Raw genomic sequence first — 13,272 nt, 5'->3', positions numbered from 1 at the left:
ACGTTCCGTTTGTTGTTTTTTGTATTTATTAGTTATTTCATGTATCGTTCCGTTTTTCTTCATTAAAAAACATGAGTAACCAACACGCTGTATTTCGGTCCGACTTTCTTGCGATAAACGAAGAACGCCGTTACAGTTAGAGAAATCTGTCAAACCAAACTTTGAGCAATGGTAACGAATGCTTTGAAGCAAACCTGCTACTTACTAGGTTAAGTTGATCTTAACCTTTAATGATGAATAAAGACAGGGCTTCTCCGCCAATCAGATTCTTGTCGAAAATACAATTGACACCCGAGACTGCATTGTTCGCCTTGTATTACAAATGGAAGGAATTATTGGATCTCGAATAGATCCTTTAGGTCATTCAGAAGATTTTCTTTTAGAAAGTTATAGTTTTTCCACACAATAATATATCTGGCCAATTTACTCAACCCCTACATAGCCAATGTAACCCAATACAGTTTTGCTTTGACTGCAACAGGCCTAAAAACTCTGTGCATTACTTTAGTGATTTTTCCCCCACAAAGTTTCCTGTACAATTTGGGTGATGCAGAATGATTTGGAAAGGCAATTGTGTGTAGAGCCATAAGAAGAGTCTGCTTCGCATTGAATAATTTTTGGCCATCAACCTGTCCATATAATCAAGGAGAACTTTTACAGAATTGCAGGCACTGTTGGCTGTGGTCAATTGACTGCCAGCGATGTTTTGCTAATCTCAAATGAACAACACTAGGCAACATGATAAAAAAATGTTTTACATTTCTGGTGTTAATTGTGGTGCTACCACAATTTATATATTGGTATATAGCCTTCACATGTAATATCACCAAAGTGGCAATAAAAGTGCTCTATAAAGTGAAAGCATTATTACTAATCACCCATGTGTAAATTAGGCCTATTAGATATTGGAATAGTGCCGGTTCACTTACACATTTACTCTGTTTGCAATTTTCTGTCAGGCTGTATTTTGCTGTGGCGGCTGTATTACTATTTTGGGGTAAATAAGTGAACATATTTGTTGTATGTTGTTACAAGTGTTTCTTGTTGTGGACTTATTGGGCTCTGTCTTTTGACTCCATATCTATGTACTTTTATGTCATCGACATGAGGACCTTTTTGAATGTCGTGTGCACGCGCCAATTGTCAGATCGACCAATCTGCACTTCGGTTAGTCTAATTACTTCAAGGAGAGGCAGCCATTCTGGAACCAAGAAATCACAGACTCCATTATCTGGTTAAGGTAAGCTGGATATGTTCAGGGAATCCTGAATTTGTTAAACCATCTTTTTGGAATTACCCCCCTCCCCCCCCCAGGTAACTGGACAGGCACACATTTGGTTGAAGATGGCACATTGACAAAGAGATTGTGAATCCAGAAGTATATGTTTTGTCCTATGGGGGGAGTAGGGAAAATAGATAGACAGCCTAATTTGGGTGTAGCCCTAGGTAGATTTATGTTATGCCATGTTGTCTTCAGGAGATTGTCTGTTTCATATATTTATTTCACACTAGTTGATGTAAGTCAGTGGACCAATTCCTATTATTTATGATTGTCTTTCATATTATAGGATATGCTTGTCAGAAAGAATAGTAATGTTATTCCTTGTACTTCTTTGATTATTACATTTCTTCCCAATTTGTCTGGTGCATCTTATTGCCTGCAATCTAATGTATAAATCCAACATGCATACTTGTGTTTTTTTAAATTAATTACAAGAGGCTAAGCCTTTTTGTAGGCATTCATGTAGGTAGGCTTGGTAAGATCAACTTTAAAACATTCAGGCTATCCTAACTTCAAATTCTTTAAGATCTTTATCAACTATAACTATATAAATGAGCATAAAATAACTCACCGACAGTAACTCTTGAACCGTTAAAGCTAGAGACACCAAACCAACTTTTACATGTTCAGGCTATCCTAACGTTAAATTCAACTATACTTATGTAAATTAACTATAATTCTATACATTTGCACACATTTACATGAAATAATTCCCTAACAGTAACTGTTGACACCAAAACAACTTTCACATGTTAAGGCTATACTCACTTCCGATTCATAAAAAAACGTATCAAATGAAACTATAAAAATATGTATTAAATTAGCATAAAATAACTCACCAACAGTAACTCTTGAACTGTTCAAGCTAGAGACACCAAACCAACATTCAGATGTTAAGGCTATCCTGACTTCAAATTCTTAAACACTTTTATAAACTATAACTACATACATTTGCAAAGATTTGCATAAAATAACCCACCATTAGTAACTCTTGAAACGTTCACGCTGGAGACACCAAACCAACTTTCACATGTTCAGGGTATCCTATCCTCTCAATTAATCAATCCTTCACAAGCTAGTATGCACACCACATTTTCTTCAGGAAATGTACTTTTCTAGTTATTATAATATTTATTTTTTTTGTACAAATTCTTAATAAATATCTAATCTCTCAATATTCATCTCAAAGTGCACCAGATTTATGCATTTAGCTGTAATTATTTTTTATTTTTTTTACCCTACTAGTGTTCCATCTCTGGCTTTGGGCTAAGCCCCCAATGTCCTTAAATCCTAGAAATGCCCCTGCTCTCGGCCGACAACTGCTACAGGTGTGTCCGTGCTAAGAGACATGGGTGTGATGCTCTTCTTACCCATTTCTTTCTCTTTGATCTCAATCTCAGTTGTCGCTTTATATTTCCTGGCCAGTGCCAAAGTACTCTCCTCCACTGTGTGTAAGAGTTTGGTTATGGTGTGGTCCCGGTGCTCCTCTTTGAGTCTGTTCCAGGCCACCAACTCATCCTTCTCAACCAAATTGTTCACCACATGTAAAAATGTCTGTGGAATAGAAAGGAAGGCAAACAAAAGCATTTATGAATATCAAGAAACAAGACAAATCATACAGTTTATTTTCATGGATTGAACAACCCTTTCTCTGTTTTAATGTATACGCAGCAAAGTTTAAGTAGCCTTACAAATGATGACAGAAACCATATATATATATATATATATATATATATATATACCCTTAGACCAAGAACATTTAGTATCCTACTTTAAAAAAAGCAATAACAATGCTAGTGTAAATAAAGATTACTCTGAGAGTTGCTTTGGTCACGGCTGGTTTGGCGGTTTGATTCTTCTTCCCAGAGCTCATCAGCGAGACCGATTGAGAGAGGGCCTCCACATAGGAGATCACATCCACCGACGTCAGCTCTCCCGACGTCTGTTTTTCAATCTCCACCAGCAGGCTCCGAAGATCTGTAAGATTTCTGATCTACAAATGGAAGAGACACGATTAAGTAAGCTCCAATGGATGCCTCCTCTCCAAATAGGATAAATAGGATGGTCAATTTAAAATGTCTACTAAATCTTAAAGCAAAGCAGACAATTAAGCTAAGTTATTCCCACAAAAAGTGTTCAGACCTATGCACATTTCTACACATGGATATTAACATATATTCCTAATAGGAGATCCTGATTGATAAACACATGTACCAATTAAATATCTATATAGTGACCAACAGAGGGCACTGTCCTATTATATATTATAAGTGGTACTGCCTTCCTAGTTCATTTGTTGGAGTACTTACATATTCAAGTGTTCTGTTGACACTTTGTGTTAGGCACACAACGTTGTCATGACAATTTTTCTTGGGATGCTCTGGAATACAACATATGGAATCATCATATTAATTTAACAGTCTGCTAGAGTAACCTCAAAACTGCTTGTTTGTTTAACAATATTTAAATATTTACAACTATGATATCACCAGGACATACCACAATTGTTACATATTTAATTTTTAAAAGATTAAGATAACACTGCTCACAATTTGTTTATTAAGATTTTATATAATATGGTATCCTCACATAATTTTAATAATGTATCCCCCCAATTCCCTCAACTTTGGTTTCAAAATTTTGAGGGTGAATTGATAGACTTACCTTGACATATTATCCCATTCTCTGTATGAAATCGCTTAGTGCCTGAAGTAGAAATGTAATCTCTTTGGCAGGTGCAAGAGAAAGATCCATTTGTGTTTGTGCAATGTGAGAATGGCCCACAGATTTGGTCGTTCTTGCATTCATCAATATCTAATAGTAAAAAGAATAACAGGGTATTTTTTAATGATGAATGACATTTTCAAACTGAGAAAAAATCTAGAATATCAGTTTCTTAAATATGTGTTGTAATGTTGAGAAAAAAACGGATATATACAGTGCATTCGGAAGGTTTTCAGACCCCTTGGCTTTTTCCACATTTTGTTACGTTACAGCCTTATTCTAAAATGGATTTTATTGTGTTTTTCCTCCTCAATGTACACACAATACCCCATAATGACAAAGCAAAAACAGGTTTTTAGAAATGTTTGCACATTTTATTACAAATAAAAAACAGAAATACCTTATTCACATAAGTATTCAGACCCTTTGGTATGAAACTCGAAATTGAGCTCAGGTGCATCCTATTTCCATTGATCATTGTTGAGATGTTTCTACAACTTGATTGGAGTCCACCTGTGGTAAATTCAATTGATTGGACATGATTTGGAAAGGCACACACCTGTCTATATAAGGTCCCACAGTTGACAGTGCATGTCAGCGCAAAAACAAAGCCATGAGGTTGAAGGAATTGTCCGTAGAGCGCCGAGACAGGATTGTGTCGAGGCACAGATCTGCGGAAGGGTACCAAAAAATGTCTGCAGCTTTGAAGGTCCCCAAGAACACAGTGGCCTCCATCATTCTTAAATGGAAGAAGTTTGGAACCAACAAGGCTTGTTCTAGAGCTTGGCCAAACTGAGCAATCGGGGGAGAATGGCCTTGGTCAGGGAAGTGACCAAGAATCCAATGGTCACTCAGAGTTCCAGAGTGCCTCTGTGGAGATGGGAGAACCTTCCAGAAGGATAACCATCTCTGCAGCACTCCACCAATCCGGCCTTCATGGTAGAGTGGCCAGATGGAAGCTCTCCTCATTAAAAGGCACATGACAGCCCACTTGAAGTTTGCCAAATGGTACCTAAAGACTCTCAGACCATGAGAAACAAGATTCTATGGTCTGATGAAACCAAGATTAAACTCTTTGGCCTGAATGCCAAGCGTCACATCTTGAGGAAACCTGGCACCATCCCTACAGTGAAGAATGGTGGTGGCAGCATCATGCCGTGTTGGTGTTTTTCAGTGGCAGGGACTGGGAGACTTGTCAGGAACAAAGGAAAGATTAATGGAGCAAAGTACAGAGAAATCCTTGATGAAAACCTGCTCTAGACTTCAGACTGGGCTGAAGGTTCACCTTCCAACAGGACAAGCACACAGCCAAGACAATGCAGGGGTGGCTTCGGCACAAGTCTCTGCATGTTCTTGCGTGGCCCAGCCCGAACTTGAACCTGAAAATAGCTGTGCAGCAACGCTCCCCATCCAAGCTAACAGAGCTTGAGAGTATCTGCAGAGAAGAATTGGACAAACTCCCCAAATACAGGTGGGCCATACTTGTAGTGTCATACCCAAGAAGACTCAAGGCTGTAATCGCTGCCAAAGGTGCTTCAACAAGGTATTGATTAAAGGGCCTGAAAACACATGTAAATGTCATATTTCTGTATTTTATATTTTTTAAATTGCAAAAACAGTTGTTGCTTCATTGTAATGGGGTGTTGTGTATAGATTGATGAGAGGGGAAAAAAAACAATTTAATCAATTTTAGAATAAGGCTGTAACGTATCAAAATTTGGAAAAAGTTAAGTGGTCTGAGTACTTTCCGAATGTACCAGTCAAAAGTTTGGACACCCATAATCATTCCAGGGTTTTTCTTTGTTTTTTCTATTTTCTACATTGTAGAAATAACACATATGGAATTATGTGGTAACCAAAAAAAGTGGTAAACAAATCAAAATATATTTTAGATTTTAGATTCTTCAAATTAGACACCTTTGCCTTGATGACAGCTTTGCACACACTTGGCATTCTCTCAACCCGCTTCATGAGGTATTCACCTGGAATGAATTTAAATTAACAGGTGTGTGGAATTTCTTTCCTACTTAATGCTTTTGAGCCCATCAGCTGTGTTGCGACAAGGAATGGTTGGTAAATGTATACAGAAAATACCAAGTCCATATTATGGCAAGAACAGCTCGAATAAGCAAAGAGAAACGACAGTCCATCAGTACTTTAAGAATATGGGAAAACATTGAACTTTTAAAGTTTCTTCAAGTACAGTGGCAAAAACCATCAGGCGCTATAATGAAACTGTCTCTCAGGAGGACCGGCACAGGAAAAGAAGACCCAGAGGATAAGTCAATTTGAGTGAACTGCACCTCAGATTGCAGCCCAAATAAATGCTTCACTGATTTCAAGTAACAGACACATCTCAACATGAACTGTTCAGAAGAGACTGCGTTAATCAGGCCTTCATGGTTGAATTGCTGTAAAGAAACCACTGCCAAAGGACACCAATAACAAGAAGAGACTTGCTTGGGCCAAGAAACACGAGCAATGGACATTAGACCGGTGGAAATCTGTCCTTAGGTCTGATGAGTCCAAATTTGAGATTTTTGGTTCCAACCGTGGTGTCTTTGTGAGACGCAGAGTAGGTGAACGGATGATCTCTGTATGTGTGGTTCCCACCGTGAAGCATGGAAGAGGAGGTGTGATGGTGTGGGGGTGCTTTGCTGGTGACACTGTTAGTGATTTATTTAGAATTCAAAGCACAGCATTCTGCATTGATACGCCATCCCATCTAGTTTGCGCTTAGTCGGACTATCATTGTTTTGGAACAGGACAATGACCCAACACACCTCTAGGCTGTGTAAGAGCTATTTGACCAAGGAGAGTGATGGAGGGCTGGATCAGATGACATGGCCTCCACAATCACCCGACCTTAAGCCATTTTGAGATGGTTTGGGATAAATTGGAGCATATGTGGGAACTCCTTCAAGACTGTTGGAAAAGCATTCCTCATGAAGCTGGTTGAGAGAAGGCCAAGAGTGTGCAAAGCTGTCATCAAGACAAAGGGTGGCTACTTTGAAGAATCTAAAATATATTTTGATTTGTTTAACACTTTTTCTGGTTACTACATGATGCCATATGTGTTATTTCATAGTTTTGATGTCCTCACTGTTATTATACTATGTAGAAAATAGCAAAATAAAGAAAAACCCTTGAATGAGTTGGTGTGTCCAAACATTTGACTGGTACTATATAAATATATATATATATAATACCAGTGCATTCTGTCCCGTCATTTGGTTGAAAGTGATTCAGCCCGGTTGAAGTGTATCCTGAGGCACAGGTGCAGTAGTAGCTGCCCTCTGTATTGGTACAGTTGCTGTTGTTTCCACAGATATTAGTGACATTTTGGCATTCATTGTCATCTGTTATGATGGAAGAAGGACACAGAAACAAAATACATTTAAATTGTAGATGCTGCTTACACAGTTTAGCAGGTGTTATGGTGGGTGCAGCGAAATGTCTTTATGTTCCCTGAACCTATCAATCAATGTAGTAAATGTCAACAAGCACACAATAATACAAAATTAAAATCTATATATTTTTTTACAGTGGTAGGTATGGTAACGTGACCAGTGATCAATGACTATGTACATAGTGCACAGGTCCCTACGGTGCAGGGTCGAATACCCGTCGTAGCTGGCTAGTAATTGTTACTGAGGGGCAGACTAGGGTACTGGGCAGAGGGAAGGGTGGTGGCTGTTTAACAATTTGATGGCCTTGGGATAGGAGCTGTTTATCAGTATCAACTGTATCAACAAGGGGTTATTATTCAAACATTACTGAGACAAGTCATAGTTAGATTTACAAGGAACGTTACTACGACCCCATACAAGTTAACTACATTGATATAGCTTGCTGTGCACACAGTTCATCCTGGTTGTAACTGGTTTGTAAAATCTGGCAACCGTCAGATATTCACCATGCCAGTTCACATCAAAACACACCTGCATGAGCTATTCACAGTGTTTATTGGAAGTGATCCGATAGGACTTTCAATTGTTGTGTTCATCTGTCTAGTTATGATGAATATACTGGTCATCCTCCCCCACTGTACCTTGTGTACAAAGCCTGTCCGGGAAGGGATATCCTTAGTTCTGAGAAAGGGAGGTGACAATATTCAGGATGAAATATGACCTTAAGATTCCACACCTCTGAACCGCCATTGTTAACACAAACACTGTGTAGGAAAGGGTTCCATAATGACAATGGCTGGCTTCTATTTTCTCTGAGTAGCCTATGGATAGCTCAATTGGATTTCACAGTACAATGGCAGCAAAATGAATATGCATTAGGGATATAAACAAAATGACGTACTCAGGTTGACTGTCTTAAAGGGATAGTTCCCCACTCATATCTATTCTCTAGAATCTAAGAACATTTCATTGGTGGAGCAAAAATTATAATGTACCTTAAAATTATGGACTATCTTTAAATTTAGAATAGGAATATTTCATTTAATGGGTCATCAATTTTGCTCTATATTAATGAAGTGATATATTGTTCAAAATTATTTTTTCAATTCTCAAAAACCCATATTTGTACTGTATTTCCATGTAGAAGCCATTTACTGTATGTTTATATTACCACAGTTTCATTTACATCGGGCCCTTGAATATGTAAACTCCCATGATTATGATCAGATAAGGAAATATGAATACTAAGCAAAAGTGCCCCACAAACCTAAATGCAACAATGTTGGCTGACAGACGAACTTGAGCAATAATACAATTTGACCACTTTCAACAGGAGCAATACTTTTTCACATTTCAGTCCTTTTGTTATGATAAACACACGTTGATGTTTACAATTTCAATAGAATAGATATGTTGGGGGGAAAAAACTCTAGGAATGATTCATGATTGAACCAGGTTTACAATAATTGTGCTAGTTGCCTGAGAGGATGGTGCCCATAAGGTGCTAATTAACCTCTACGGGTTCGGGGTTCACCCCATGGGATGGGTGAGCTAACATAGGCTAATGTGATTAGCATAGGTTGTAAGTAACAAGAACTTTTCCCAGGATGTAGACATATCTGATATGGGCAGAACGCTTACATTCTTGTTAATCTAACTGGACTGTCCAATTTACAGTAAAATAATACCGTGCTATTGTTTGAGGAGAGTGCAAAATTCTGATCTTGAAAATGTATTAATAAACCAATTACGCACATTTGGGAAGTCTTGATACAACAGTTTAAACAGAAATGCAATGGTTCATTGGTTCAGTCTAAAAATTTGAACATACACTGCTGCCTTCTAGTGGCCAAAATCTAAATTGCGCCTGGGTTGGAATAATACATTATGACATTTCTCTTGCATTTCAAAGATGTCAGTACAAAAAACAAATCATGTTTTTTTCTTTGTGTTATCTTTTACCAGATCTAATGTGTTATATTCTCCTACGTTAATTCCACATTTCCACACACTTCAACGTGTTTCCTTTCAAATGATATCAATAATATGCATATCCTTGCTTCAGGTCCTGAGCTACAGGCAGTTAGATTTGGGTATGTCATTTTAGGTGAAAATTGAAAAAAAGGGTCCTATCCTTAAAATTAACCTGTCTCCTCCCCTTCATCTACTCTGATTTAAGTGGATTTAACAGGTGACATCAATAAGGGATCATAGGTCAGTCTATGTCATGGAAAGAAGTGTTGTTCCTAACATTTTGTACAATCAGTGTATGTAATAAAGTTAAGTCAATATTGGAGCTAAACAAAATGGCCAAATTGTTTGTTACCCTAACAATATGTTAGCTGTCTAACCTTTCTTCAGCATGTCATTAAACCTTCATTTATTCAGGGAAGTTCCATTGAGACCAATGTCCCTTTTACAATGAAGCCCTGATTCACAAAATGCAGCATAAAAATACTAAATACATAATAAGGAATTAGTGAGACAGTTATTTTTAGTGACACTGTTAAAAAGCTGTGTTCACTGCTGAGTATGTTATTATTTGTTAGCTAACTTCCTTTGCTAACATGTCGAACATTGTTTTGCCACAAAAACGGGTACGATTGGTGATATACTTTTCTTCTCCCTTCTCAATTCTCAATCTGACCATTTCTACCATGGGAATACATGTATGTCAAGTGTTGTTCTACTTAAAAGCGATGCAGTCGAAAAATAAGCCCTTTTTGATTGAATTAATGTCCTAATGTATTTTCACTGGGTGTGTAGCTAAAGAAGGAGTTTTAATCCTTGAGGCAATTGAGATTGTATGTGTGCCGTTGAGTGTGAAATGGCAAGACAAAAGATGAAAGTGCCTTTGAATGGGAAATGGTAGTAGGTGCCAGGCACACCGGTTTGAGTGTGTAAAGAACTGCATCACTGTTGGGTATTTCACGCCTAACAGTTTCCTGTGTGTATCAAGAATGGTCTACCACCCAAAGGATATCCAACCAACTTGACACAACAGTGCATTAGTCACCATGTGCCAGCATCCCGGTGGAACGCTTTCGACACATTGTAGTCCATGCCCCAACAAATTGAGGCTGTTCTGGGGGCAAAAGGGGGTGGAATTCAATATTAGGAATGTGTTTCTAATGTTTTGTATACTAAGTGTATATTTCCAATTAGATTTGGGTAACTTCCAGTCCACATGGACAGATGAACCCCGGGTTCATTTCAATTGAACCTGCATTGCTGTACTTACGCAAATTAAATTACAGATTGGTTTTGGCTCATTGGTTTTGGGTATACGTTGAATTACCACCAAGTGGACTCCTCTCACAGGTACTGTAGATTCTTCCAATTTTAAGAATAGCAAGTGTTCTCAGGCAGTAATTTGTAAACAAAGACAGTGTGTAAATTACATTCCAGCCTTAACATTGTTAAACAGGACAGAGAAAGTGTTCATTTTTGCAAACCTGCAGACCTGATGATGGTAGTACGCCTGCTGTTGAAAGATATAAGACAAATGGCTACCACCGGCTAAAAGTTTTCCATATATGTGAAGCAGTACATACATGTATGCAGTAAGGATCCAAGTACAATCAGCTGATTATGATTCAAGTTTACTCCTAGTGTTAAAAGGTAGTCAAATGTTGGAGTGTTTTTCACACTTTACACCAGTGTAGATTGAATGCAACAATAACCAGTGTTGGCCATGAATATTTTCACCTAGAGTTACAAAAACTCTGAGTGTTAAAAGCTAATACTTCTTGTGTTGGTGTTAAACGTGGTGATTTAAAAGTTTCAATGGTTATCTCATTTAATAATATATATGCTTGAATAATATAACTTCTAAATCCCAAATGAGCTGAGTACAACCGTTTTATCCCAACTTTTCCATTGTTATATTAATGGTGTCCATTTGAGTCTTTGTAAACAAACAAATAGCCTCAACTAAACACTATGCAAAATCCTGTTGATCGTATGGACTCTCTCAGTCCTTGCATCCAGAGCATCCTCTATGAACTATGGTTAAAATCCTACATCCCCTCAGCTTTACAGCCAACCAGGTGGCTGTTGTTTGACTAAAACACAAATATCGGATTGTGCCTTTAGCCGCAGACATCATTATGCAACTTTACTTTACAGACCAGTAATATACACCCTTTTAACCCTGAATTAATGCAAGGATAATCACCCAATATTGCCTAAAATAGAGCCTCTTTTTTTCATTTATTTGGGGTTGAGGCATTAGACTACCTATCAGGTCTAAACCTGAGTGTAATGTCCCTTTAAGTGCTATGTATTCCATAGGCCTAATTAACCTTGTTCTGTATAGGTTTGTAAACAATCTAGAACTTATATTTACCATTACAAAACTTGGTTCCGTCGCCAGTGTATCCACGGTTGCAGTAACAGGCATTATTGGATCCATTCAGGGTTTTACACGAGGCAAGTTGATGGCATGTATGACAAATGTCATAAAATCTGCATGGGTCTATAACACTGGAAAGCCATGCTATGAGATAAAAATAGAATACATTTGCTTTGTGAATTGATTAAAATATGTGAAAAAAAATGTACTATTAGATCAGCATTAACTCATCAATATGGAAGGAACAATGGTACCATGAACTATGGTAGGTATTGAATGTTGCATACAATCATATTATGCTATTATGACTAAGAATGTTTACATTTTCAGCAAATGGTAACATAATAACAGAAAGAGAAAAATCATATGTAAGCCTACTCAACATCAATAAACTACTCAGAAGTAATGTTAGACTGATATTGAAATGGACTCGCACAACTGCAAATTTCCTGATTATATCTATTCAACTATGATCACTAAAAGGCCAGGAGACCTGGAATTTGGGATAAAAAATATCCCGCCATGCATCCTGATTATTTTCTCTGGTAAATCCCACATACACATAACGGAAATGGCAAAAAACATATGTGTATTTGTATCATGTTCAAGGGGTCTGCTATGCTACAGTGCATACTATATGACAGAAGAATGGATAGACTCACTTACCTGCTAAAAGTATAAGTTTCATCTGGGACTTGAGCAAAGACTCCATACTTGCTTTGGGACAGAAATACTTTTAGCTGAAACTCTGTGGCTGGTGACGTGGTCCATTTCCTTGCGTCACTTTTCCTGTTTCCCTAAACCTGACCCTTCCTGTCCTGATCTTTAATCAGCTTTCACAAACATTCAACTGGGGACACGCCACCGTCCCATGACAATGGAGTCTAATCAACAACATAAGAGAATGCTTATTAACCAGTATAGTCTGGCTTCCTAATTACATTTATTGTAGCTGTAGTATAAGAGTATACATTCTTACAATTTATGATTTGCTATTTGGTGGCTTTTTCTTTCAACTCCATCTCAATACTAAGTGTTCTTTAAGTAGTAATGTTATTGTGCATCTGGGGTGGCCATTTTACAAAACCACAAGGACATTGTTCTCAAAAGAAACAGAAACACTAGCTGAACAACATTGACTTCAGTGAAGAACAACACCCTCTTTTTCTAGGACACTGTACACAAATTCCAGAGATGTCTTCCTACAAATGTAACACTGATTTCAATGCACTCGACTAACTTGCATCAGTATTTACGCATCTTTTCATTAATTTTATTCAGATGATCTCCAGACTAGCAATCAAGAAGATGATAGCCACTAAGCCACTCTGAAGCTGCCAAGTAATTGAATTAAGGAATATGAATATCTTATACTGTAAATGTTTAATATGGAAAATGAAAGTAATGGTTTCCTGCATGCTATTAATTCACTCTTCATCCCTTTGATAAGTTCCCAGTGGTGGACCATTTCGCTGGCTGAGTTGCTCAGTTCATTTACATGC

General features: G+C 37.7%; 1 protein-coding gene across 1 annotated transcript in view; it reads right to left on the bottom strand.

The window, feature by feature from the left end:
* adgrl4 (adhesion G protein-coupled receptor L4) overlaps positions 1-12,539 on the bottom strand; it is a 28,640-nt gene extending 16,101 nt beyond the window's left edge. The window contains exons 1-7 of the mRNA XM_064989062.1: positions 12,437-12,539; positions 11,765-11,914; positions 7,216-7,365; positions 3,947-4,096; positions 3,592-3,662; positions 3,096-3,275; positions 2,653-2,836 (exon numbers count right to left, since the gene is read on the bottom strand). Of these exons, the coding sequence (XP_064845134.1) occupies positions 2,653-2,836; positions 3,096-3,275; positions 3,592-3,662; positions 3,947-4,096; positions 7,216-7,365; positions 11,765-11,914; positions 12,437-12,482 (931 nt within the window). The 5' untranslated portion in view covers positions 12,483-12,539. The remainder of the gene's footprint in view (positions 1-2,652; positions 2,837-3,095; positions 3,276-3,591; positions 3,663-3,946; positions 4,097-7,215; positions 7,366-11,764; positions 11,915-12,436) is intronic.
* Between the last annotated feature and the right edge of the window lie 733 nt (positions 12,540-13,272).

This window comes from Oncorhynchus masou, chromosome 15 (genome assembly GCF_036934945.1).
Source record: "Oncorhynchus masou masou isolate Uvic2021 chromosome 15, UVic_Omas_1.1, whole genome shotgun sequence".
Lineage (NCBI taxonomy): Eukaryota > Metazoa > Chordata > Actinopteri > Salmoniformes > Salmonidae > Oncorhynchus > Oncorhynchus masou.
This window is presented reverse-complemented; position numbering and strand designations above follow the sequence as displayed.